At 38.2% G+C, this 26,517-nt stretch overlaps 1 protein-coding gene across 8 annotated transcripts in view; it reads left to right on the top strand.

Annotated features, from left to right (window-relative positions):
- The window catches only part of ATOSA (atos homolog A), a 127,825-nt gene extending 109,855 nt beyond the window's left edge, over positions 1-17,970 (top strand). For 5 of the 8 annotated variants that reach the window (XM_073012178.1, XM_008016559.3, XM_008016558.3 and 2 more), the window contains 4 exons: positions 4,589-4,747; positions 11,116-11,184; positions 13,416-13,615; positions 17,319-17,970. In XM_073012178.1, coding sequence (XP_072868279.1) covers positions 4,589-4,747; positions 11,116-11,184; positions 13,416-13,615; positions 17,319-17,472 — 582 coding nt within the window. In that variant the 3' untranslated portion in view covers positions 17,473-17,970. Of the gene's footprint in view, positions 1-4,588; positions 4,748-11,115; positions 11,280-13,415; positions 13,616-17,318 lie in introns of all 8 variants that reach the window. The other 3 variants (XR_005244330.2, XR_005244329.2, XM_008016561.3) reach the window with 2 other exon arrangements.
- The last annotated feature ends 8,547 nt before the right edge of the window (positions 17,971-26,517 follow it).

The raw sequence follows: 26,517 nt of genomic DNA, 5'->3' as shown, positions 1-26,517 counted from the left end.
GACACAAATTCATAAACTTTCTTAAAATGTTGTTAGATTTTTTTTGTGATTTTTATTAGGCTCATCAGCTATTGTTAATGTGTGGGTATATGTATCTACCTATCTATATACAGAGAGAGAGAGATTTTTTTTTTTTTCCTTTTTGAGGCAGTCTCACTCTGTTCCCCAGGTCTGAGTGCAATGGCGCAACCTTGGTGCACTGCAACCTCTGCCTCCCAGGTTCAAGCAGTTCTCCTGCCTCAGCCTCCCAAGTAACTGGAATTACAGGAACACACCACCATGCCCAGCTAATTTTTGTATTTTCAGTAGAGACTAGTTTCACCATGCTGGTCAGGCTGGTCTCGAACTCTTGACCTCAGGTGATCCACCTGCCTCAGCCTCCCAAAGTGCTGGGATTACAGGCATAAGCCACCATGCCCAACCGGTGTTAGTATATTTTACATGTGGCCCAAGACAATTCATATTTTACATATGCCCCAAGTCAATTCTTCCAGTGTGGCCCAGGGAAGCCAAAAGATTGGACACCCCTGATTTAGAGTTTTCTACTGCAAAACCTTGTCATCATCCATTCAATTCATCTGTCCTGTGATTTTCTTCAGTCAGTTCAGTCAAGCATAATACAACCATTGGAAATGAGTTATTTTTCCTATATGAGGGAATCTTAGTGCTTTCTGTCAGTATAAAATAGCTTGTATATTCTAGAATTTTATATAAATACAGTCACACAGTATTTACTCTTAGGGGGGTGGCTTGTGGATTTATTTAACTCAGTGTCATTTTTTAAAGATAATCCGTGTTGTCCTGTGTATCAAGAGTTCATTCATTTTTAATGCTGTTATATGGATAGACCACAGTTTGTTTATTCATTCACCTGATTTTAGACATTTGGGTTGTCACCAGTTTGGGGTTATTAAAAATAAAGCTGCTATAAACATTTGTGTATGAATTTTTATGTGGACATAAATTTTCATTTCACTTGGGTAATTACCCAGAATAGGAGAGGAGAGGAGAGGAGAGGAGAGGAGAGGAGAGGAGAGGAGAGAATAGAGTAGAGTAGAGTAGAGTGGAGTGGAGTGGAGTGGAGTGGAGTGGAGTGGAGTGGAGTGGAGTGGAGTGGAGTGGAGTGGAGTGGAGTAGAATAGGTAATAGGATAGATGTATGTTTAACTCTTAAGAAACTGCCAAGCTACTTTCAAAAGTGATTATACCATTTTAATTTGCATCAGCATTGTATGAAAGTTCTAGTTCTTCCACATCCTTGCCAGTGTTTGCAATGATCAGTCGTTTTCACCTTAATTGTTGTGGTTTTAATTTGTATTTCCCTGATGACTATTGATGTTGAGCCTCTTTTCCTGCACTTATTTGCCAAATAAGCATATATGTTTTCCCAGTCTGAAGCTTGGCTGTACATTTTTGTGACAGTGTCTTTACAAGAGTAAAATATTTTAAGTTTTTTGATGTCTAATTTAGTAACATTTTCTTTAATGAATCTTACTTTGTGATGTTGAATCTAAAAAAATATTGCCTAGCCCAAGGCTTCTTTACACTAGTACTGTTGATATTTGAGTTAGATAATTCTTCTGAAGGGCTGTTTGTGCTTTGTGGGATGTTTAGCAGAATCTCTGGCCTCTACCCACTTGATTCCAATAGTACCCCCCTTTCTAGTTCTAGTAACCAAAAATGTCTTCATATATTACCATATATCCCCTGGGTGAGAACCACTGGCTCAACCCAAGGTGACAAAGCTTTTTTTCTGTTTTCTTCTGAAAGTTTGTGTTAGCTCATATGTTTAGATCTGTGATCTATTTTGAGTTGATTTTTACATGATAGGAGGTGTGCAGTCAAGGTTCCCTTTTTTATGCATATGGATGTTCAATTTTCTAGTCTTGAAATCAGGTAATGTGAGTCCTAACTTTATTGTTTTTTCTCAGAATTGCTTAAACTATTTTAGCTCCTTTGTTTTTTCATATAAATTTTAGAATCAGCTTGTCTATTTCCACAAAATAGCCTGCTGAGATTTTGTTTGGCTTACTTTAATATAGATCAATTGGAGGAAAATTGACATCTTAAAAATATAAAGTCAGTCCATGAAATCTATTTATTTAGACATTCTTTTATTTCTTTCATCAGTGTTTTATAGATTTTAGCATGCATATCTCAGACATCTTTTTTTTAAAAAATAGGGGTAGGGACTTTTCTCTGTTACCCAGGCTGGAGTGTAGCTGCGTGATCATACCTCATTGCAACCTCGATCTCCTGGGTTGAAGCATTCATCCCACATCAGCCTCCCAAATAGCTAGGACTCCATGCTTGCACCAACACACCCAGCTAATTTTTTAAAAAATTTTTGTAGAAATAGGACCTTGCTGTGTTTGCACAGGCTTTTCATAAACTCCTGGCCTCAAGCAGTCTGCTCACCTCAGTCTCCCCAGCTGCTGGGATTACAAGTGTGAGTCACCATGCCTAGCCCAGATTTTTGATATATTTTTGTAGATGTATACCTAAGTATTTCATGTTTTCTGGGATATTGTAACTTAAAAATTGTCAATTGTTCATTGCTAGTATTTTTAAATGAATGTGTGTGTGTGTGTGTGTGTGTTATCTATAAAAAATCAGTGATCTTGTTCAACTCATTAATTTCAGTAGATTTTTTAAAATAATCCTTGGGATTTTTCTACACAGACAGTCTGGTCCTCTATAAATAGGGATAGTTTTGGCTTTTTATTTTCATGCCTTTTTTTTTTTTCCTTGTCATACTGCACTGAGTGGGGCCTAGTATATATACTTGTATATTAAATTTACAAAAATCTAAATTATCTCAGATAGAGTCAGCAACTAATATTGGTCATTTGCCTTAATCCATAAACATTTTTGTATGTGCCTCTCCTATGAAAATTTTTTGCATCTTCAGAATGGACTTCTTATTTAGGAAACATTAGTTGAGTACTTACTATATGCTAGGAATACAAAGTTTAAATGATAAAGTTCCTGCCTTAGAGACGTTTATTGTCTACTGGAGAAGGTGGGCATATAATTTACCCAGGCGGGTAAATAATTTATAAACTCAAGTAATTAGCATTGTAATAGAAGTTTCCTAGTACTTGTATATCTACTGTCTCTGCTAAAAAGGGATTGAGGAAAGCTTTACTGAGGAACTGTCATTTGAGCTTGGTCACAAAAGATGAGAAGGAATTTGCCGAGTAAATTTGTGCAGGAATCAGAGATTCTAGACAAAGGGAACTGCATGTGCAAAGGCACATGTGCAAATGTAAAAGAGCATGGCGATGTTGGAAAGGATCAACTGGAGCTGGAGCATGGGACTCTGTACATGTTGGGAGAGATGAAACAAGAGGCATGGTGGAGCTTAAGTGCTGTGCTATGAATGTTGACCTCATTCTATAGACAGCAGGAAACAAAGTTTTTAAGTGGTAGATGATACTATAAGCCTTTAAAAAAAAAAAAAAAAAAAAGAACTCTGGCAGTACTACAGAGGATACACTACAGATAGAAAGACTAATTAGAAGATGTAGCGTTAATTTAGAGGAGAGGTTATGAGGATCACCTAGGTCACTAGGATAGTGGTGGTGGTGGGGATGGAGATGAGGCCATGAGACTGAGAGGTAAAATCAACAGGATATGGATTGGATTGATTAGAGGGCAAAAAGGAGATATAGAAGGTTGATTGTGACCCAGGTCATTTGGCTTTATCTTTTTGATCAGGAGATTAGAATTGCTGATATGTCACTGTTTCGCATTTAGACTACACAAACTTTTAGAATCATGAGGCTTTGTAACCTTTCTTTTCAAAGAATTAAAGGAATGCAACTCACGTTTCATGATGTATGCATATATGTGTTGATATATGTATATAAAATAAAGCTTGTGAAAAGTTTTATATGTTTCTCATAACTGGGAAGATAACCACTAAATTGTTAAAAGTAGTTATCTCACTAAGTGACCTCGGGGGAGGGATGGATAAGGGCTTCTGTACTATTTCTGTACTTTTAACTTTTTATAAATGCATGTTTTTATGTTTTAAATTAAACGAAATAAAACTTGTCACATACTACAGTATTTATAAGAGAAGCAATTATTTCTTGGTTAGAATTATAAGTGCTTGACTTCATCTTTTAATGGAATTTCCATATGTAACCTATTAGGTTTTCAAGTGTTTCTCTGTGCCTAGCACCATGAATAGGCACTGCGAGGGATAAATACCTGCTCTGATAGAGCATATTTTTAAATTTACAGATGTAAAAACAACTTAGTAAATAATTAGGTTAACTAATGCTAACTAATGCTGAAGTTGCAGGAGAATTCAGTGTGAGTTGGAATAGTGAGAGAAGTCCAAACTGTTGTAGGATGGTAGAAGACTGATGGGAGATGGAGTTGACTTCAAGTCAGATGAAAAGCAGAAATAAGGACATGGCAATGGTAACAACCACTGTTCTAGTGCTAGAAAGCATAGTAATATATTTCTTGTTATCACTTCTCTGCCTTTAGGCTAAGTGTATATTTCTTTAAATAGAAAAAAAAAAAGAATGTGTTAGCTTTTTAAATTGAGTTATAAAAATTATTTTGTCTTCCAGGAATCTGTCTTGAACTATCGTTTAGATCCTCTCGGCATTGTTGATGGTTTTACTGCCGAGGTAGGGGCAAGTGGTGCTTTCTGCCCCACACATTTGACTCTTCCAGTTGAAGTGTCATTCTACAGTGTTTCAGATGACAATGCTCCCTCTCCTTATATGGCAAGTATTTTTTATATTGTGTGTTTTCCTGCCAAATCAACCGACTTAATAACAAATTTCTTTAAGTGCTTTGGTACAATACTTGAAAGTATAAATCACTTCCTAAGAGCTGAATACAAACTAACATGCCAAAATATTACCTCACGACTTCTTTCTAAGCTAGTTCAAACAACAGATAACCTCTTTTACATTTAAGGATGGTACTAAAAATGTACTTGTTTCTCTTTGTCTTGAAAAAATGGTAAAAATTGATTAGTGACACTGTAATTCCATCGTGCTGAGTTCACAAACATTCTCAAATGCTTACTGTGCACTCGGCCCTCTAGTCCTACAAGGCTTTGGTGACATAAGGCCTCTGTAGGGCCCTTTTACTCCTTTTTCTCCTGTTTGGTTTGGTTTGTCTTTGGGCCTATTCTTTTCTAATCCTAGGGTTCTTTTTTTTTTTTTTTGGATAAGCTCTCACTCTGTTGCCTAGGCTGGAGTGCAGTGGCACAGTCATAGCCCACTGCAGCCTCAAACTTCTGGCCTCAAACCATCCTCCTGCCTTGGAGCTCCTAAGTAGCTGGGTCTGCAGATATGCGCCACCATGCCTAGCTCATTTTTATGTTTTGTAGAGGCAGGGCCTCCCTATGTTGCCCAGGCTGGTCTTGAACTCCTGGCCTCAAGCAGACCTCCCACTTTGGCCTTCCAAGTGTTGGAATTACAGGCATGAGCCACCACAACTGGCCTAATCCTAGAGTTCTTTAGGATACTAGCTACTTCAGACTCATGCTAGTGTCTTAATGGAGAGTGAAATAACTAAGAGGAGTTAGAGCAAGCTTGTCCGGCCTACAGCCCATATGCAACCCAGGAAGGCTTTGAATGTAACCCAACACAAATTTATAAACATTCTTAAAACATTATGATATTTTTTGTGTGATTTTTTTCTTTTTTTAGCTCATCAGCTATTGTTAGTGTTAGTATATTTTATGTGTGACCCAAGACAATTATTATTCTGCCAATGTGGCCCAGGGAAGCCAAAGATGGGGCACCTCTGAGTTATAGTGTTGAGCCTTAAGATCAATTTATGATTTCACCTTTCTGATTTTTTTTTATTCCAATGGCTTGTGGATAATATAAGCATTCATTTGCAAAAACGATACTGAGTACTAGTATATGATTAGTATCAGCCCTCTTCCAAAAGACAAAGAGAGGTAAGTAGCTAGCCATGCAGGTCTGTAAAAAGTTGACAGTGATGGTATCAAATATGGAGTCAAATCTGGGTTTTCATGTTAGGTGTTACTTTTGAGAAATGCAGATTACTGTAGGCATTGAACATTATAGCCTAGTCTTGCTGCTTGAATTTCCTAACTTACTACCTGGCCCAACTGCTTCCTCTCCTAACATGCCTGTCTCCAACCTTCTAGGTTTTCAAGGACATTAGTAACAATGACTTTTGTTATTAAATAAAAGCTGTAAAAAGGGACATCTATATAATTGAGAAACAACAGAAAGGAAAGGAAGCTACTCTTAGGAACCTATATGTGACCTACTCATTATTGGCCCAGTTTCCTCAAGGAAAGCTTACTCCATTCTAAGGGTGAAGATTTTAGTCAAGAGCTTGATTAGTGTTTCACACTTTGATAGAAAAAGCATAGTGGTGTCTGCTTGTTTATTCAAAATTTTCTTTTCCCAACAACATTCACATCTGTGGGTCATAAGCGTGAAGATGCCCAGCATAGGTTATTATCGAATGAAGAGGCCCCCCTTCACAAACCTGCCCAGTTATTACATATGCTACCTGTTCATTTACCATAGAAAGATATACCCACTTTTCCAGAATTATTTTGGAAAAAATAATTTTGGACAATTAATGAAATGGAAAGTACCACTGAGATAAGTTTAATACCAGAATAAATGCATATCATACTCAAATACTTACAATATGAGAGTATATCTACAGCCTGTTTGCCTTACCAGGACATCAAGAATCTCATCAGTTTCACACCTTTTACTGGCATGTAGTAATAGAGGATGGAAAGATAAGGTCTAAAATACTGTGATCTGGCCATGTGCAGTGGCTCATGCCTGAATCCCAGCATTTTGGGAGGCTGAGGCGGGCAGATCACCTGAGGCCGGCAGATCGCCTAAGGCCAAGAGTTCAAGACCAGCCTGGTCAACATGGTGAAACCCTGTTGATGAAACCCTGTCTCTACTAACTACAAAAAATTAGCTGGGCATGGTGGCACGTGCCTGTAATCCTAGCTACTTGGGAGGCTAAGGCAGGAGAATAGCTTGAATCCAGGAGGCAGAGGTTGCAGTGAGCCGAGATGGCATAATTGCACTCTAGCCTGGGCTACAAGAGCAAAACTCTGTCTCAAAATAAATAAATAAAATAAAATACTGTGATCTGTCATTAGTGAACAGAGTCCCTGTTGGCCATTAGGATGGCTTGGAAACAAAATAAAAGGGTAAACTGGCTGAAAATCAGCTCAGATAAATATCTTTGATGGAAATTAATGAGCAAAAGGTAATTTGAACTATGCTTTTAAAAAGCAAAACGCATTAATCTTTCACCTTAGTTGATGTCTAAAAAATGAAGGATTGAGAGATAAAAGATTTTATCACTCCAGAAAGTACTAGAGATGTACACACAGATGATTGCAGATCGTTGAATAGATATTGGCAAGGGTATGAATCAGGTTACTGAGTTTAATCTATCCTTTTGAGAATCTCTGATTTTCTTTTCTCTGATAACATTCTTCAATCAACTATCCCGTTTATATTTTTCCTATGAAAAAATTAGAATATTTTCAAAAAATAGTCTGTATTTTTCTATTAAAAGTTTACTTATTAGGAATGCATTCTTTTTGCAAATGACCCAGTCCCAGTGTTTCCTGCTATGGATTAATTTTGTTCCTCAGGGAATATTCTCTATACTTTTGTAGTTGAGTCTGTTTTCAAAGAACTGATTATGTTTTGGTAAGACTATATGCATATCACAGACCAGCAGGGCGAAGACATAAAACTCCTATTTGTTACTCTTATAATAACCTTGTTACTCTGATAATAATTTTGGGACCTCTTATCACAGATTATACAAATGACTCACACGGGTAAAATTTTAGCACAGAAAATCCTATCTTTGTGGTATAGAGGTGGTATAGGATTTCTCATTAAATGATTCCTTAAAGATTAACTCAAAGCCATATAATATTATTCTCCAGTTGGGAGTTAGTGGTAAAAATGTTCTCCAAGTGTTATATGACAACACTTAGCTGTCTAGAAGCTGTTGTATTGTGAAACCAGGCAGAAATATCTAAGGCAGGTGTGCCAGTGGCAAATTTATAATATGACTTTCATTATAATATTATCAGGGCCACGTATGATTTCCTTTCATTTGTAATTAACCAGATCAAGATATATTTCTTTCAGTTTTCCACTTATTTGTGCATATTTACTATTCCATAATAATTTGAGGAATTTTTGTATAAGATTTTGACCATATTTATTTTAACCCTACTATTCCATTTTAAAATCCCAGAAGAAAGGCCAGGCATGGTGGCTCACACCTGTAATCCCAGCACTTTGGGAGGCTGGGGCAGGCGGATGCCTTGAGGTCAGGAGTTCAAGACCAGCCTGGCCAACATGGTAAAACCCCATCTCTACTAAAAGCACAAAAATTAGCTGGGTGTGGTGGTGGGTGCCTGTAATACCAGCTACTCGGGAGGCTGAAGGCACAAGAATCGCTTGAACCCAGGAGGCAGAGGTTGCACTAAGCCAAGATTGTGCCACTGCACTCCAGTCTTTATGACCGAATGAGGCTCCATCTCAAAAAAAAGAAAAAAAAAAATGCCAAAAGAAAATGTATTTTTCTCTTTTGTGTTAAATATGGTAACTTTTCGTAGGTATTAATATGCTGATCAGTTAAAATGATGAAATTATTACAATAATGATGAATAATAATAAAATTCCAAATATTTTCCAGGTCCCTTTCTAAAATTCCTAACTTGCCAATGCTACTAGTCTTAACATTGCTTACAAATTGTTTTAAATTGTTGCCTTAAACTTTATGGTTTTTTTCAAAAAGCTATTTTTTTAATAAATTGATTTAGTTACTGTTACTGTGTTCCAAAAACTATTGGAATTGAATGTATTAAAGGAAACAAGTATAAACTTGGTAGTAGTTGCCTTACCACTTTTACTGTATGTATTTGGTGGGGAGGCCGATGGCTGTCAAGGAAGAACGGTAGTATATTACATGTAGTTATGTGATTTTAAAGATAGCTATTATTTAGGTATATTTTACTTTTTCTTTCTGAAACTAGGAAGAAGACACGTATAATATTCCATACCTTTTTCATGTAGAGTAAATAGCCACACTGTGCTCATTAAAAAAAAGTGGTATACAGAGTACCTCATTAGGCATGTAGGGCAGATTGTAAGAGATAAATTGTTTAAGTTTCATTGCTGTTTTGGTTAGGGTTGCAATTTGTTGATGTGCTTTTTTCATGCTTTAAATAACCACTTGACAAATCTGATTTGTCAAGAACCACGTATGTGTTAACCTTAACGTGTTAATTTAATAATCTGATGTCAAGTGTTGTTCACTTGACGTTGAGGAATCCATATGTCATAATGTGGCTTTCCCTTTTACCTTTATCCACTCCTTTTTACTTCCTAACCCTGGAACCCAACAGAGAGATGTCACCTAATAGGACAGTCCTGTTTTATATTTGCTTTTACATAAGTTTGGCATGTACAATGTATAATAATGGAATCATGAAATGTAGAACATACAGTTCTCCTTAACTGCTTGAAAGAAAAGTATTATCCCAGTTAACATAAATGCATCAGCATTCATTTTTTAAAGCTCTTTAAGTATCACAGGCTGGGCACGGTGGGTCAAGCCTGTAATCCTAGCACTTTGGGTGGCAGAGGCGGGTGGATCACCTGAGGTCAGGAGTTCGAGACCAGCCTGGACAACATGGTGGAACCCCCCCGCTGCCATCTCTACTAAAAATACAAAAATTAGCTGGGTGTGATGGTGAGCGCCTGTAGTCCCAGCTACTTGGGCGGCTGAGACAGAAGAATCGCTTGAACCTGGGAGGCAAGGGTTGCAGTGAGCCAAGATCGCACCACTGCACTCCAGCCTCGGTGACAGAGTGAGACAGCGTCTCAAAAAAAAAAAAAGTATCGCAATTACCACCAATAGTCATTTGGTTATCCTAGTTATTGATCATCCTGGTTATTGAGAAACTTTTACACATTCCGTTTGAACTTACCTTGTTTTAACATACGCTTTTTCCCCATTGATTGGATTTTGCAGTAATGAGAACATCCTGAGAAAAACTACTTCATATACTGGAGCAGGGCTCCCAAACCTTAATGTAAATTGATATCATCTGGAGAATCTTGTTAAACTGTATATTTGACTTCGTAAGGTCTGGGAAGAGGCCAGACATTTCACAGTCCTAACGAGTTCACAGGTGATGCTGATGATGCTCATCTAAGGATTGTTCTTTGAGTACCAGACCAACTGGAGGACTCCTAATGTCCTCTTTTAGGCTTCTCTAATGAAATGACCCTCATTTAGCTTTAACCTTGATTCAAATCAGCTCTCAATCCATTGTGTTCTGATTTAGAATAAATTTGGATTCTTAGATTCCTTAACAAGTAAATGACCAAACAAAAGCAAAATACCTTAATAATATCCAGATTAAAACACATGATATAAGGTTGTTTCTGAAGAAATATTTAATTTTAGGAAAGTGAGATTTTATAGCTTTACTATAGAACATTCCACAGCCTGAAAGTTATTGATTTAACTTTCATTTTCCACATTTTGTCTTAAACATCTCTTATCCCATAAAGTAGTACCAGGCAGGAACTACAGACTTCCAAATTCCTTTTTTATTTTTTTTCTGTCTTTATTCGGAAATCCAGATATGTAACTTAACTCCCAGACGGCAGAATTGACTTTATTTTGGGCTAAGACTTACTTTCCTACACTTGTGACTTTTTACATGCCCAAAGACCAATAAATTACTTGCTTCTTCATTTCCCCTCTCAAGATACATGGAAAGGGTCCTGTTACCTTCCTTCATTTCCTTTTTAGTTAGGAACTCCTTACTTTTATTCCTATATCTTAATAGTAATTTTGAGTGCTGTGGCCATTGATGTTATATATTCTTTAGAGTGACATCACCAGGAAGAACAGTAAAGTGTTTCCTTAGGGGTAGAAACATAGAATGTATCTCTATTAATTCAATATGAATGTTTTTCCATAGAAATAGAATTCTGAAATTTTAATAAGTTACATGAGTTATTTTAGTCTTTTATGTACGTATGCATCAGTTTGTACTCAATTTGTCTTCTTTTATTTAAAGGGTGTGATTACTTTAGAGTCCCTTGGTAAAAGGGGTTATCGAGTACCTCCTTCAGGAACAATACAAGTGGTATGTGTTTTATAGCCTACAATTGCAATAATCATTCTCTCACATACATATAGAACTTAGCCCTTTCTCCTGCTACTGCTGCTGCAACAACTTTGGTAAGTAACAGTGGGGCTGCAGCTTTGTTTGGAGTTTCCCTGCTCTGCCCCAGGAATGACCATTTGGGGACCTCCATAAAAGGAAAGCATTAATAAGCTAATCAAGGTGAATACTTAAGAAAAATAGCATATGACAGTTTGCATAACTTCAATAGGGCTCTTTTCACTATATTTAGAACCTAATATTACTGGTGCCTTCTTTTTAATAAATCAGATTGAGATGAACCTATTTAAAAGGAGACCCCAAATATTAGAATTGCTTTGGCAGGAAAACTTGGGAAACAAAATTATTTCTAATAATTTCTAAAATTGATTTAATGAGATGACCACACAAAGCAGAAATATAGTCTGACAGATGTCAGGGCAGAGAAGGCATCATTCCGTTTGGTCTAGGCATTGATCTCGTTTTGGCTCAGGAGAGTCCTCCTATCTCAGAACAGTCTTTCATCATCCCTGGTCTAGGGTTCTGAGAAGAATAATCTGATATTAAGGCCAGCTTGAAATTGAGTTCACTCTAGATCTGACCCAGCATAATCCTGCAAGCCCTCAAATCTATTACAGAGTTTGCAGACTGAAAGAGAGTCTAGCTAAGGCTTGCTCCTCATTCCCCGGATTTGATCTAATCCAGCAAGCCTTTTTATGACCTTTGACCTCAGTGTGTTCAGTACTTTGTCAGATCACTTTTACTCATCATCATTGTTCCAGTACTGCAAGGAGTCTGTACATTTGTTTATTTCCTATCACACAGGAATGAAACAGAACTATGTAATATGTGTACGTGTGTGTGTATATATATATACATATATAGCAATACATATTTATATAAGTTTTGCTGAGGAGGAATTACCACAAGAATACCACAAGTAAACCGATTTCTTGAAGTAAAGGAGTGACAGTGTTCTCTTGCCTTTGGCTATGTAGCTCATGAGAAGGTGTGGGTCAGCAGAAAGCTAGCTGTCAGTTGTGATCATAGTGAAGCATAAACTCGGAGGTAACACATTCACCTCTTGTTTGGACACTGCCAACTTTAGTGGTTAATTATAAGTATGAAATGTGGGTATGTCTTCTATCCTGTGTACAGTTTAACTGTGTATAAACATGATTTGAACTCCTGGCTTATGAGGTGTGGTTGTTGAATGTATTAGCCTTAATCTTAAGACTCACTAGATTTCAAAAATTGGATTATGATATTGATATATTTCTCATTTTGATTCAGTGAGTGATGTCCAGTGCCACGGATGAGCTTCTGAAAGCATGGGTACCAAGTTACCTATTGATGTGTTGGTAATTTGGTTAAAGTCAGATCAGCAGCTTGGGGTTTTGTTTTAAAATGAGTACTTTAAAAATAATATTCCTTCAAGTATTCATAACCAAGCAACAGTTGAATTTAATTCAGTCGTCACCATGGATACATATTTTGGTCTATAATGATATTGAGGATTTTTTTTAAAGCTTAGTTTTGCTACAGATTTTGAAATGATTCCATGTATGAGTAAATGAAGTATTAAGCCTACTTTAGATCTAATATTAATAGATCTAGTGAGCTTTGTTTTCTAAACTTGGAGAAATGTTCAGATAGGAAAAAGTCTCTTCTTTGAGCACCTATTTTAAATTTTATAATAATCATATGTCCCTAAGACATCAAACATGCTAATTTTACTGAGCTTGTATTTTTATTTGAAATATTCTATTTGATATTAAAATGTGAGAAAAATTAAAACTCAATTTTGAGAAGTTTGAAGTTGATACTCTTTAGCAAAGCTATTATATTTGAAATAATTGAACTGGAATATTTTAACCCAATAAGGATGTATTTTGCTTAAGCTAGTAGAACTATTCCTTAAAGTTACTCCTCTGAACAAGGAGTAAAATTTATACATACGAAATTTGTGACTAAAGATTTTGATTTTTACTGGACCTTATATTATTGTAAAACAAAAAATTGAACCTTTTAAAAAATACTGAATATTATTTCATAAACTTTTGAAATTATGTTAATTTTAGTCCCTGAAACTGAATTATATTCAGTCGTATTACCTTGTTGTTTAAAATCTTGTTTGATTATTGGCACAATCATTCTGAGTCACATCAACAAATCACTATTTTTAAGGAATAATTTCTATATTGTTTCTTCAGACCTTATTTAATCCTAATAAGACTGTGGTGAAGATGTTTGTTGTGATATATGATTTACGAGATATGCCAGCCAATCATCAGACATTCCTACGACAAAGAACTTTTTCTGTACCTGTTAAACAAGAAGTGAAGAGAAGTGTTAATAAAGAGAACATCCGACACACAGAAGAACGGTTATTACGCTACCTCATACATCTGAGGTAATGCTTCAAATTAATATGAAAATGTTACTTTAGAACAACTCTGAAATTTTTAGTTTTTTTTTTAAACTGTGACTCTAACTAGACCAGTGTCCCTTGGGACTTTGCTTAGCTTGGGGACTCTTGATGATGTGCCAAGATGCCGAAAGTACATGACATACCTTCCTGTGGTTGTTATTACTTGTTGAATTAAGGAAGTTTTCATTTATAGCTGTTTAATATAAAATATTTTATGCCAAAACAAATGCATCTGGGGCAATGAAACACATTTTCTAAATGAATACTATTTTAAAATGTAATACGAGGGCCGGGTGCAGTGGCTCACACCTGTAATTCCAGCACTTTGGGAGGCCGAGGTGGGCGGATCATCTTCAGGAGTTTGAGACCAGCCTGGCTAACATAGTGAAACCCTGTCTGTACTAAAAATACAGAAATTACCTGGGCGTGGTGGTGGGCTCCTGTAATCCCAGCTACTCAGGAGGCTGAGGCAAGAGAATCGCTTGAACCCGGGAGGTGGAGGTTGCAGTGAGCTAAGATCACACCATTGGACTCCAGCCTGGGTGACAAGAGTGAGACTCCGTCTCAAAAAAAAAAAAAAAAAAAAAAAAAAAAAAAAAAAAAAGTAATGCAAGCCGTATAAATCATTCTATATTTTTCTTTTTCTTTTTTTTTTTTTTTTTTTTTTTTTTGAGACGGAGTCTTACTCCATTGCCAGGCTGGAGTACAGTGGCGCAATCTTGGCTCACTGCAACCTCCGCCTCCTGGGTTCAAGTGATTCTCCTGCCTTAGCCTCCCGAGTAGCTGGGACTACAGGTGCCCACCACCACACTCAGCTAAATTTTTGTATTTTTAGTAGACACGGGGTTTCACTATGTTTGCCAGGATGGTCTCAATCTCTTGACGTCATGATCCACCCGCCTCCGCCTCCCAAAGTGCTGGGATTACAGGCATGAGTCACCACGCCCAGCCAAATCATTCTATATTTTTCAATAGCCATGTTTAAAAAGTAATAAACAGGTAAATTAATATGTTTTATTTAGCTCAACCTATCCAAATTTTACCATTTGAATATATAACTGATATAAAAATTACCAATGAGATATTTAATATCACTAACTCCTTGAAATCAAGTATGTATTTTACACTTAAATTTGAGCTAGCTACATTTCAAATGCTCAATAACCACATATGGCTAATGGCTACTGTATTGGAAAGAGAAGTTCTTAAACTTCATTCATTTCTTCAACTGATGTTTATGGGCCAGGCGTGCTTCTAGACACTAGCAAAACAGCAGTGACAAAAATCTGCTCTCGTAGAGCTTATACTCTAGTCCTTCCATTATAAATATCTTTCCCTCTAACTTTTACTACCCAACTCATGGTTCAGGGTTGTGAGAAGCCACTTGTTTGCTCTTGAGGTCAAAGTTGTCAGTATACCAGGGTAAGGTTTTCAGCCCTGAAATCCTAGTTTAGCTCTCAGGATCAATGAGCGAATTGATTGGTTAAAAGAGGGCTCAGTAGACTTTTGCCTGTAACTCTGTTTCTAATAATTGTCTGATCCCTTCCATAGAAAGTCCTCAGTCACATCAGTGATGTTTATCTTAGGCTAACTCCTTACAGTAAGGAGCGTTACTCATCAGGAGGAGTCAACTTTCATCTCAGGTCCAGGCAGAATACTTCTTCAATCTGTTATTGCTGATGGTGACCACCTGCTATCTTTCTTTTTTTTTTTTTTTTGAGACGGAGTCTGGCTCTGTCGCCCAGGCTGGAGTGCAGTGGCCGGATCTCAGCTCACTGCAATCTCCGCCTCCCAGGTTTACGCCATTCTCCCGACTCAGCCTCCCGAGTAGCTGGGACTACAGGTGCCTGCCACCTCGCCCAGCTAGTTTTTTGTACTTTTTAGTAGAGATGGGGTTTCACCATGTTAGCCAGGATGGTCTCGATCTCCTGACCTTGTGATCCGCCCGTCTCGGCCTCCCAAAGTGCTGGGATTACAGGCTTGAGCCACTGCGCCTGGCCCTATCTTTCTTTCTATATGCCTTGCAGTGGTGATCTGGAGTGAAAAAGCAGCGAGCTGTACACTCAAGTCCCATACATGAAAGTCTGTTAATTATTCTTTCCAAAGCACTATTTAATTAGTTCTTTCATCTCAGTCTTCTGCCTGTTGTTCTGTATGCAAAAGACATGTTCAGCCAGCGTAATGTATTTAAACCAAACCTGATACTACCTGATGTAAGCCACATGAGAAATGTTACACAGATTGTGGGAATGAAAAATCTATGAAAAACAGACTTGGAAAACTTTTTTTAAAAGACATGGTATGGCCAGGCGCGATGGCTCACACCTATAATCCCAGCACTCTGGGAGGCCGAGGCGGGCGATCACCTGAGGTCAGGAGCTGAAGACCAACCTGGCCAACATGGTGAAACCCCATCTCTACTAAAAATACAAAAATTAGTCAGGCGTGGTGGTGGACGCCTGTAATCCTAGCTCCTCAGGAAGCTGAGGCAGGAGAATTACTTGAACCTGGGAGGCAGAAGTTGTAGTGAGCTGAGATCGCGCCACTGCACTCCAGCCTGAGCAAAGGAGCAAGACTCTGTCTCATAAATGAATGAGTGAATAAATGAATGACATGGTATGAAATTGCAGACTATGAGAATACCTCCCAACCTAGAAAAAGATTCAACCCTCTCTGGTTAAACTTGCATTTGACACCATTCCTCTTGAAGTTTAACAACCATAGCTAATTGTAACCAATACTGGCCAGAGTAAAAATCAGCCACCTTAGCTTTTATAATCTCCACATGATGATAGGACATTTTAAAGAAACCTTTTTAGGGAAAACGGTATACTTCCCAAAGAATGTTCTCCTTCAGTTTGGAAAGGTGAAAAACTTCAGAGAGGAGGGAAGAGTAAGCCCAGTCAGAGCCAGTCTGCTTTAACATACAGAGCTGTAACCACTACATCTTTCAGCTAGTTCAGGAGTAAAATCCACAAACCCAGAGAGTATTTATGCTATGCCAAGGGAAAAACAAAGAGAAGTTAACACTACAGGGTATGTTTGTCTGTTTGGTAGGTAAGTTAATGTGAGTGAAGATTCCAAATCCCTGCACTGTATTACAGATATTAGCAGTGGATAGAAACAGTTTCATATACGGTTTTGATAGCCATTTTCATTTTACTGCTAACTTTTCTCTTGACTTTTGATGGTGGCTGGGTTTTACTTAGCCTAACCACTGTTGATTACAGTTTTTTATCATCTGCCCCAAATCATGGGAGGCTAAGTTGTGTGAAATGGGTCTATGGAGCTAGAAGATGCCAGGGCTACAGAGCCCAAATGTAATGTTGTTGAGTAATGTGAGTGAACTGCCATGTGAACCTGCAGATGAGGAAAGGTGTGTGTACTGTGGAGTCAGGGAGGAAAAGTAAGATTCTATTTGACACTCAAGATTTACAGGAAGAAGCGTCTCAGGCTTTGAGGGAAGGAAAAGGAGTATGAGGTATTTAGGGAATGGTAAGAGAGCACGTTTAAATAAAAGCATATGCTTTGGTCTTTAGAAAAGACCTTAAATATCATGTTAAATAGTTAGTGTTGACCTAATATTGTAGCAAGATTAGTTCTTCCTGCTTTCAAATTTTAATTATTGTAGTTTATTTTAAAGACTCATTCTCTGAAATGTTTTATATTTTGTTTATTTGTTTAGGTTCCAGAGTTCTAAATCTGGAAAGATCTACCTCCATAGAGATGTACGGCTCCTGTTCTCTAGAAAGTCAATGGAGGTTGATAGCGGTGCTGCATATGAACTCAAATCTTACACTGAATCGCCAACAAACCCTCAGTTTTCACCAAGATGTTGATAAGGAGTGATGATTTAAAGTATTTACTCAGTACCCAAGTTTGCAAGTAAAAATTAGCATAGAATGGAGTGTACCAAATTAACAATCAGGAGAGTGGATCCTCTCCCGTTATCCTGGACCAGTTTTTATGAAAGGATTCCTGAAATGAAATCCATATATTCCACGTAGACTGGAAAAACTCATGTCCTAATACTTTTTGTACTGTTGAAACCACTTCATTGGATGTGTTGCAATAGCAAAACCCCCAGTTAGATTAGTGTTTACACATTTTATTTCTCAGTTATTTAATATTTAATGTTTTCCTTAATACTCAAGTGATGTTTGTCTCTAGTGTTCTAATGTAGCACAAATCCTATGTAAAATCATACTATGTATTTTTGACATTAATGTTGAAATCTGAAATATATGCACAAGTCTTTAATTTTGTGTGATGTGTTAAGTGCTGTTCATTTAAGTTATTGAAAATGAGAATAAAATGTTGAGCTTCTTTAAAATTAACACACTATGCAAGCATGTGTACTTCTTATATCTCTCATGTTTAGTTTTCATAACACCATATCCAGGTTGCTATCTCACATAGTAGCCCTTTAACATATTGTATTAGCAGTGCAATGTGGACTAAGCTGCTTCACATTCCCTTTGCAAGTTCAGATCATCATGCCCATTCATAGCCAGGATTCCTTATCCCCCAAACAGTTCTATTTTTCCTTAATCACTACTATAGAGTCTTTACATTAAATTACTGTCCTATGCTAGATAATTTTCTCAAACTGTTAAAAGAATATGTACTTTGAAAACAAATTAGTATTTATATTGTAAATATATGCAAAAAAAACTAAGACACGTGTACTTGGCTTTTATTTGTAGATGAGACATTTATGTGATTGAGTGAATTAGCCATTAGGCATTTTCATTCTAGCTCTACAGCTGCAAAGAGGGAGGGGAAGATGTCTTGAGTCTTGTTCCCAGTTGATCACTAAGCACATCAGAAGTCTGTCTTCCAACACCCTTGGAAAAAACAGGGTGGTTTTTAGATGTTCGTGCTCAGACAGTGGGCAACAGCAGATTAAATAACAAGGCAAAAATACTAGGGATGCTGGTAGAAATCTATGACTGCAAGTTAAAAAAACATACCACTCAAGTAGGCCAGACCCAGGAGACCTGGGAATCTAGAACCTGGTAAGCAGTCTGGAATTGGGAAAGGGGAAAGTCTACTTTCGGACCCAGGCATTAGACAGACTGCTTAAGAGAATCTATCTGTCCAGCTGGTGAGTGTGTGGCTGCAGGCCAGCAGACTGTGGAATGGCAAGCAGATACCTCTTAATATATTTCTTTTAAAATACCAGTTTAAAAAGGCTATTTATATTCCATAAAACTAAAAAAAAATATCTTTCAGTGGTGCAAATTTATGAAGATTGTTTTCAATCTTTAGACTGTGTGGAAAACAGATGGGACAAGGACCCAAAGGTTTGGATTGTAGTCCCAGCTCTAATGGTATCTGATGGAACTGACTCCAGGAATCCCCTAATGTTTCCAGGTATGTGTGATTGAGAAAATGTGGCGAGAGTATGATTAATGTGCCTTCTCTTCTTAAATTCTGTTATCTAATTCTTGAAATAAGTATTTCAATATATAAATCTAGATATGCATGTGGTAAAAGTCAATATTGATAATTTTATATAAAACTTGGAAAACATCAAAAACATTTTTAAATTTCTTTTTTGACCTCTCCAGTAAAGTTTACCCAAAAAATAGTCACATACTTGTGTGCAGGTGTCTTTTTGCATGGATACCACACTGCAGTCTTTCCGGAATTCTTTCTAGTACATGGTCTTCCAACCTTTCTGAGCAGTTTTTAGAAACTTTGAAGTTGAATGGAACACCTGGGTGCATCCTGTGCTTTCTTCCTGGTAAGTTTGTGCAGAGCAAGCACGTGCTGACCTTTTGCTCCTCTACTTCTTAGGGCCTTTTTCACTTATGTTTTTCCTCTGTGAGGTAAAATTACCCAGCGTCTGTTCTCACTTGCCCTGGCATTATCTCTATCACACTGGTTCTTTTTCTACCCTTGTGTAGTTATAGGCCAAGGCATTACCACATCTCTATTATCTGTATTCAATTATATCACTAGATTATATAACAGTTGAGTGTTGGCATGCACAGAAAGACCAGCAGACAACCAACATTGTTACCTGTGATAGATACTAGAGATCTTACTGCAGGCCCAGTTGGCAGTGTTGCAGATCAATAAAATGAGTCATAACTGATAACTAACTCCCTTTAAAAATGAACTACGGTTGGGAGGCCGAGGCGGGCCGATCATGATGTCAGGAGATCGAGACCATCCTGGCCAACATGGTGAAACCCCATCTCTACTAAAAAAAAAACAACACACACACAAAAAATTAGCCAGGCGTGGTTACGCATGCCTGTAGTCCCAGTTACTCTGGAGGCTGAGGCAGGAGAATGGCGTGAACCTGGAAGTTGGAGCTTGCAGTGAGCCAAGATCGCGCCACTGAACTCCAGTCTGGGAGACAGAGTGGGACTTCGTCTCAAAAAAAAAAAAAGGAACTGTGGATCACAAATAACCTGTGGAGATTGTCTTCGATTACAACGCTAAAATCTGTCATGAGAATTAAAAAAATCGAAGTGATGAAATGAGGTCTAGCTGGAAAATACCCAACAGAAGGTTCTCCCCTCTTGCCATTTTCCCTCACCAGATCTGTCATTCCCTGAGGGCTAACGAAGGGGAAAATTTCTCCTTCAAAGGCTTCATCTTTGAAATCCTCACTCTTTCCTAATTAACTTTGTGAATAAAGTGGTGATTCTTTCTGACTTAATTTATAAAATACATGTCTATTATAAAAAATGTTCACACCATATAAGTATATAACGTAAATGAAAAAGTCCCCTCCCTCAAGTTGATCTTTGCAGCTACTGCTTTAACAGGGCTGGTGACTGCTGAAAATTTGGTATGTGATACACCATATGGTTTACTAGACCTAGGAAAACAGGATCAATCTAAATGGAAGTAGGCTTTTCATATTGGTGAGCATTAACTCTAAATCCCTAGACTATCCCTGTATAGCACTGGAATCAGCCCCTTCTACTCCATCATGGGCTATCTGTGGGAGATACGGCAAAAATGTGGACATGGGAAGAAGGAAGAGAACATATAAATGCTTGCAATGTGCTAGGCATTGTACAGGCAGTTTATATGTCACTGAGTCCTTAAAAACCATGCTTCAGAAAAAGAGTGAAAATTCTACAGTTATTCTCCAGTTAAAAGGGGGTTTGAAGCTTGCCCAAGGTCATACTGGCAATAAGTAGAAGAACTAGAATTCAAATCTGAGTTAAAGAGTGTCTTTTTCACTCTACTACACTGATATTTTGCCTTTTTTCCTCATTTCCATTGTATTTTTCCACCAGAAATATACTTTCCATCAATAGTCTTGGAAGTAAAGATAATAACTTTCCACGTGGTAAGTGAGGTATAGTAAGGAAATGCCTACCTCAAGTGTCCAATTTTTTTAAAACCTACAACTTTGGGAATGAATATCCTAATGCATCTCAGAGGCTATTCAACGTAATATACTGTCAGGAGGCATGAGGTAAAGATTCAGTTTTTCAGGTCTCTTCCAGATTCCCTTTTACCCTATTGTTCACTGTATTGTTTTGTTTTGTTTTTGTTTTTTGAGATGGAGTCTCGCTCTGTCACCCAGGCTGGAGTGCAGTGGCATGATCTTGGCTCACTACAACCTCCGCCTCGCAGGTTCAGTTGATTCTTCTGCCTCCGCCTCCTGAGTAGCTGGGCACTGCCACCATGCCCAGCTAATTTTTGTATTTTTAATAGAGACAGGGTTTCACCATGTTGGCCAGGCTGGTCTCAAACTCCTAACCTCAAGTGATCCACTCACCTCTGCCTCCCAAAGTGCTGGGATTACAGGCGTGAGCCACCACACCCAGCCCTTTATTTTTAATGTATTCAAAATTTTCCTGTTCCAACCACTAAGTCTAGAGAAGCGGGATCATCCACTTTCTAAGTTCCACTTTCAACATGCAAGTTGTTGAAACTGCTGTTTACAGTTCTCTGACCTGTTTATTCAGTTAATAATTTCTGGGCTTTGCTCACAGAAATCACCATTCATCCCAGGATTTTTGGTGTTCAGTATCTCACTTGGTTTCCCTGAGTTGATTTTCCAGTCTCTTCCTCTCATTCAAAATGTGTTCTGTGCTTGGTGTTTGCTGCACTCTGATGGTGCAGGCGGACTTCCTCTCTCAATTGTTTGAGGACTGAATGGAGGGAGACATTACTTCATCTCCTTACTCCTATAAACTCTTGAACTAGGCCAACTAAACCTCAAAAGGAACCCTGTTCTTTTTAAAGCTTTTATACACCTATCAAGTTCCAAATCAAAAAAAATATTTTGTGCGTGTATGCATCAGAATCACCAGGGGAACTTTGGTTAAACATCAGTTCTTGGACCTTGCCACAAACTTAATGAGAATCTCTGTCTAAAGGGTCACTCTGTGATTCTATTCCCTATGGCTAATAGAATTAATTAAAAATTCAATTCCTTGGTTGCCCTAGTTACATTTCAAATGCTCAATAGTCATATGTAGCTAGTGGCTACTGTATTTGAGAGCACACACATAGAACAGTTCCATCACACAAAGTGCTATGAGACAGCACTAATCTAGAATACACACATACCTTGGAGATGTTGCAGGTTTGGTTCCAGACCACAACAATATAGTAAGTCATACACGTTTTTTTATTTCCAGTGCATATAAAAGTTACATTTGGCTGAGCGCAGTGGCGCACTCTGTAATCCCAGCACTTTGGGAGGCTGAGACAAGTGGATCACCTGAGGTCAGGAGTTCAAGACCAGCCTGACTAACATGGTGAAACCCCATCTCTACTAAATACAAAAAATTAGGCATGGTGGCGCATGCCTGTAATCCCAGCTACTTGGGAGGTTGAGGCAGGAGAATCAGTTGAACCCGACAGGCGGAGCTTGCAGTGAGCTGAGATCATGCCATTGCACTCCAGCCTGGGCAACAAGAGTGAAACTCCCCTCAAAATAATAATTTTTAAAAGTTCTGTTTATACTATATTATACCTTAGAAGTGTGCAATAACATCATGTCTAAAAAGTATGCAATAGCATCATGTCTAAAAACACACCCTAAACAAAAAACAGATGATGGGGCTGGGCATGGTGGTTCACACCTGTAATCCAAGCACTTTGGGAAGCTGAGACAGGTAAATCACTTGACGCCAAGAGTTTGAGATTACAGTGAGCCAAGATCACTCCAGCTTTGGTGACAAGTGAGACCCTGTCTGTAAAAGAAATAAAAAATAGTTTATTGTCATTTGAGCTCAGGAGTTCAAGGTTACAGTGGCCTATGATGGCACCTCTGAACTCCAGCCTGGGTGACAATGTGAGACCTTGTCTCAAAAAAAAAATTAATCTATTGCTAAAAAATACTAACAATCATCTGAGCCCTCAAGAAGTCATAATCTTTGCTGGTGGAGGATCTTGCCTTGATGTTGATGGCTGCCAACTGGTCAGGGTAGTGGTTGCTGAAGGTTGGAGTGGCTGTGGGAATTTCTTAAAATAGACATCAATGAAGTTTCTCATCAATTGACTCTTCCTTTCACACAAGATTTCTCTGTAGCATGCAAGGCTGTTTGATAGCATTTTACCTACCCACAATAGAACTTGTTTCAAAATTGGAGTCAGTCCTCTCAAACCTGGCCACTGCTTTATGAGCTAAGTTTATATAATATTTTAAAACCTTTTGTTGTAGCAATCAATCTGAAAACAAAAACAATTACATTTACAATAGTTACAAAAAAAGTAAAATACCTAGGAATAAATTTAAGCAAAGAAGTGAAAGACCTCTATGAGGAAATTTATAAAACACTGATGAAAGAAATTGAAGAGAACACACCATGAGCTATCCCTTGCTCATGGATTGGAACAGTTAACATTGTTAAAATGTCTATACTACCCAAATTGTGCTACAAAACTATAGTAACCAAAACAGAATAGTATTGGCATAAAAACAGACACGTAGACCAAAGGAACAGAAGAGAGAACCCAGAAACAAATACACAGCCAACCCATTTTTGACAAAGATTCCCAGAACATACACTGGGGAAAGGACAGTTTCTCTAGTAAATGGTGCTGGGAAAATGATATCCATACGTAGAAGAATGAAATTAAATCCTTATCATTTACCATATACAAGAATCAAGTCAAAATGGATTAGAGATTTAAATGTAAGACCTAAAACTACTAAAAAAACACATTGGGTAAATGCTCCAGGACGTTGGTCTGGGCAAAGACTTTTTAGGTAACACCTCAACAGGTGTTGCACAGGCAACAGGCCGGGTGCGGTGGCTCATGCCTGTAATCCCAGCACATTGGCAGGCCGTGGTGGGCGGATCACCTGAGGTCAGGAGTTCGAGACCTGTCTGACCAACATGGTGAAACCCCATCTCTACTGAAAATACAAAAATTAGCCAGGCACGGTGGCTCATGCCTGTAATCCCAGCTACTGGGAAGGCTGAGGCAGAAGAATTGCTTGAACCCGAGAGGCAGAGGTTGCAGTGAGCTGAGATCGCACCATGGCACTCCAGCCTGGGCGACAGAGCGAGGCCCTATCTCTAAAAGAAACAAACAAAAAAAGCACAGGCAACAAAAGCAAAAATAGACAAGTGGGATTACATCAAGCTAAAAATCTTCTGCATAGCAGAGAAAACAAATGAAGACAAGAGAAGCTACAAACTTTGCAAACTTCCATCAAACAAGAGATTGAATATATAAGGAACTCAAACAATAGCAAAAAAAAAAAAAAAAAAAAAAACCCAAATAATTCAATTTTAAAATGCACAAAAGACCTGACTGGACATTTCTCAAAAGAAGACATATGGCTGTGTCCAGTGGCTCACACCTATAATCCCAGCACTTTGGGAGGCCAAAGTGGGCAGATCACTTGAGCTCAGAGTTCAAAACCAGCCTGGATACCACAGTGAGACTCTGTCTACAAAAAACTACAAAATTAGCTATGCGTGGTGGCACACACTTGCAATCCCAGCTACTTGGGAGGCTGAGGCGGGAGGATTGTTTGAACCTGGGAGGTGGAGGTTGTAGTGAGCCAAGATCACACCACTGCACTCCAGCCTGGACAACCAAGTAAGACTCTGTCTCAAAAAAAAAAAAACAAACTTTTTAGTTAAAAAAAAAAAAGGAAAGAATTCAGATCCTTGGCCAAGTACAGTGACTCATACCTGTAATCTCAGCACTTTGGGAGGACAAGGTAGGTGGATCACTTGAGGTCATCAGGAGTTTGAGACCAGCCTGGTGAAACCCTGTCTAAAAATTAACCAGGTGTGGTGGTGTATCCTGTAATCCCAGTGACTCAGGAGGCTGAGGCACGAGAATCGCTTGAACCCAGGAGGCACAGGTTGCAGTAAGCCACTGCATTCCAGCCTGGGTTGGCAGAGTGAGACTCTGTCTCAAAAAAAAAAAAAAAAAAGAAGAAGAAGAAGAAGAAGGAAAGAAAGGAAATCAGTGTATCAAAGAGATATCTGCACTCCCATGTTTACTGCAGCACTATTCACGATAGCCAAGATATGGAGTCAACCTAGGTGTACATCAGTGGATGAATAGATATAGAAAATGTAGTATACATACATAATGGAATATTACTCAGCCATAAAAAAGAATGAAATTCTGTCATTTGCAGCAACTGGATGGAATTTGGGGTCATTATATTCAGTGAAATAAAACAGACAGAGGAAGTCAAATGTAGCATGTTCTCATTCATATGGGAGCTAAAAAAAAAAAAAAGTGGATCTCATGGAGGTAGAGAGAGGAATGGTGATTACCAGAAGCTGCGAAGGAAGTGGGAAGAGGAGGATGAAGAGAGGTTGGTAATGAGTACGAATGAAGTTTTTGTTGTCATTTCAACAACATTCACAACATCTTCATCAGGAGTAAATTCCATCTCAAGAAACCAGTTACTTTGCTCATCCATAAGAAGCAACTCTTCATCCATTCAAATTTTATCATGATATTGCAGTAATTCAGTCACATTGTCAAGTTCCACTTGTAGTTCTCTTGCTCTTTTTGTCACATCCACAGTTACTTCCTCCACTGAAGTCTTGAATACCTCAAAGTCATCCATGAGGGTTGGAATTAACTTCTTCCAAATTTCTGTTAATGTTGATACAATGACCTGCTCCCTTGAATCACAAATGTTCTTAATAGCATCTAGAATGGTGAATTCTTTCCAGAAGGTTTTCAGTTTAGTTTTCCCACATCTATAAGATGAATCACTGTATATGACAGCTATAGCTTTACAAAATGGATTTCCCATTAAGACTTGAAGCACTTTGGGAGGCCAAGGCAGGTGCATCACCTAAGGTCAAGAGTTCGAAACCAGCCTGGTCAACATGGCAAAACCCCGTCTCTACTAAATATTAAAAAATTAGCCAGGCGTGCTGGCAAGTGCCTGCAAATCCCAGCTACCCAGGAGGCTGAGGCAGGAGAATCGCTGGAACCCAAGAGGCAGAGGCTGCAGTAAGCTGAGATTGCACACGCTGCACTCCAGCCTGGGCAACAGAGCAAGACTGCATCTCAAAGAAAAAAAAATAGACTTGAAAGTTGAAATTATTCCTTGATATATGGGCCACAAGATGGATGTTGTGTTAGAACGCATGAAAACACATTAATCTCCTTGTACACCTCCTCTGGGGCTCTTAGAAAAGTGCATTGTTAATGAGCTATAATATTTTGAAAGGATTTTTTTTCTTTCTGAGCAGTAGGTCTCAATAGTGAGCTTAAAATATTAACTAAACCAAACTAAATCATGTTCTAAACAGATGTGCTGTCATCCAGGCTTTGTGGTTCCATTTACAGAGCACAGGTAGAGCAGATTTAGAACCCTAGGATTTTCAGAATAGCAAATGAGCATTGGCTTCAGCTTAAAGTCACCAGCTGCAATAGCCCCTAAGAAGAGAGCCAGCCTGTCTTTT

Source organism: Chlorocebus sabaeus, chromosome 26, assembly GCF_047675955.1.
Source record: "Chlorocebus sabaeus isolate Y175 chromosome 26, mChlSab1.0.hap1, whole genome shotgun sequence".
NCBI classification, from domain to species: Eukaryota; Metazoa; Chordata; class Mammalia; order Primates; family Cercopithecidae; genus Chlorocebus; species Chlorocebus sabaeus.
The sequence above is the reverse complement of the archived record's forward strand: the minus strand, read 5'-3'. Positions and strand labels throughout refer to the sequence as shown.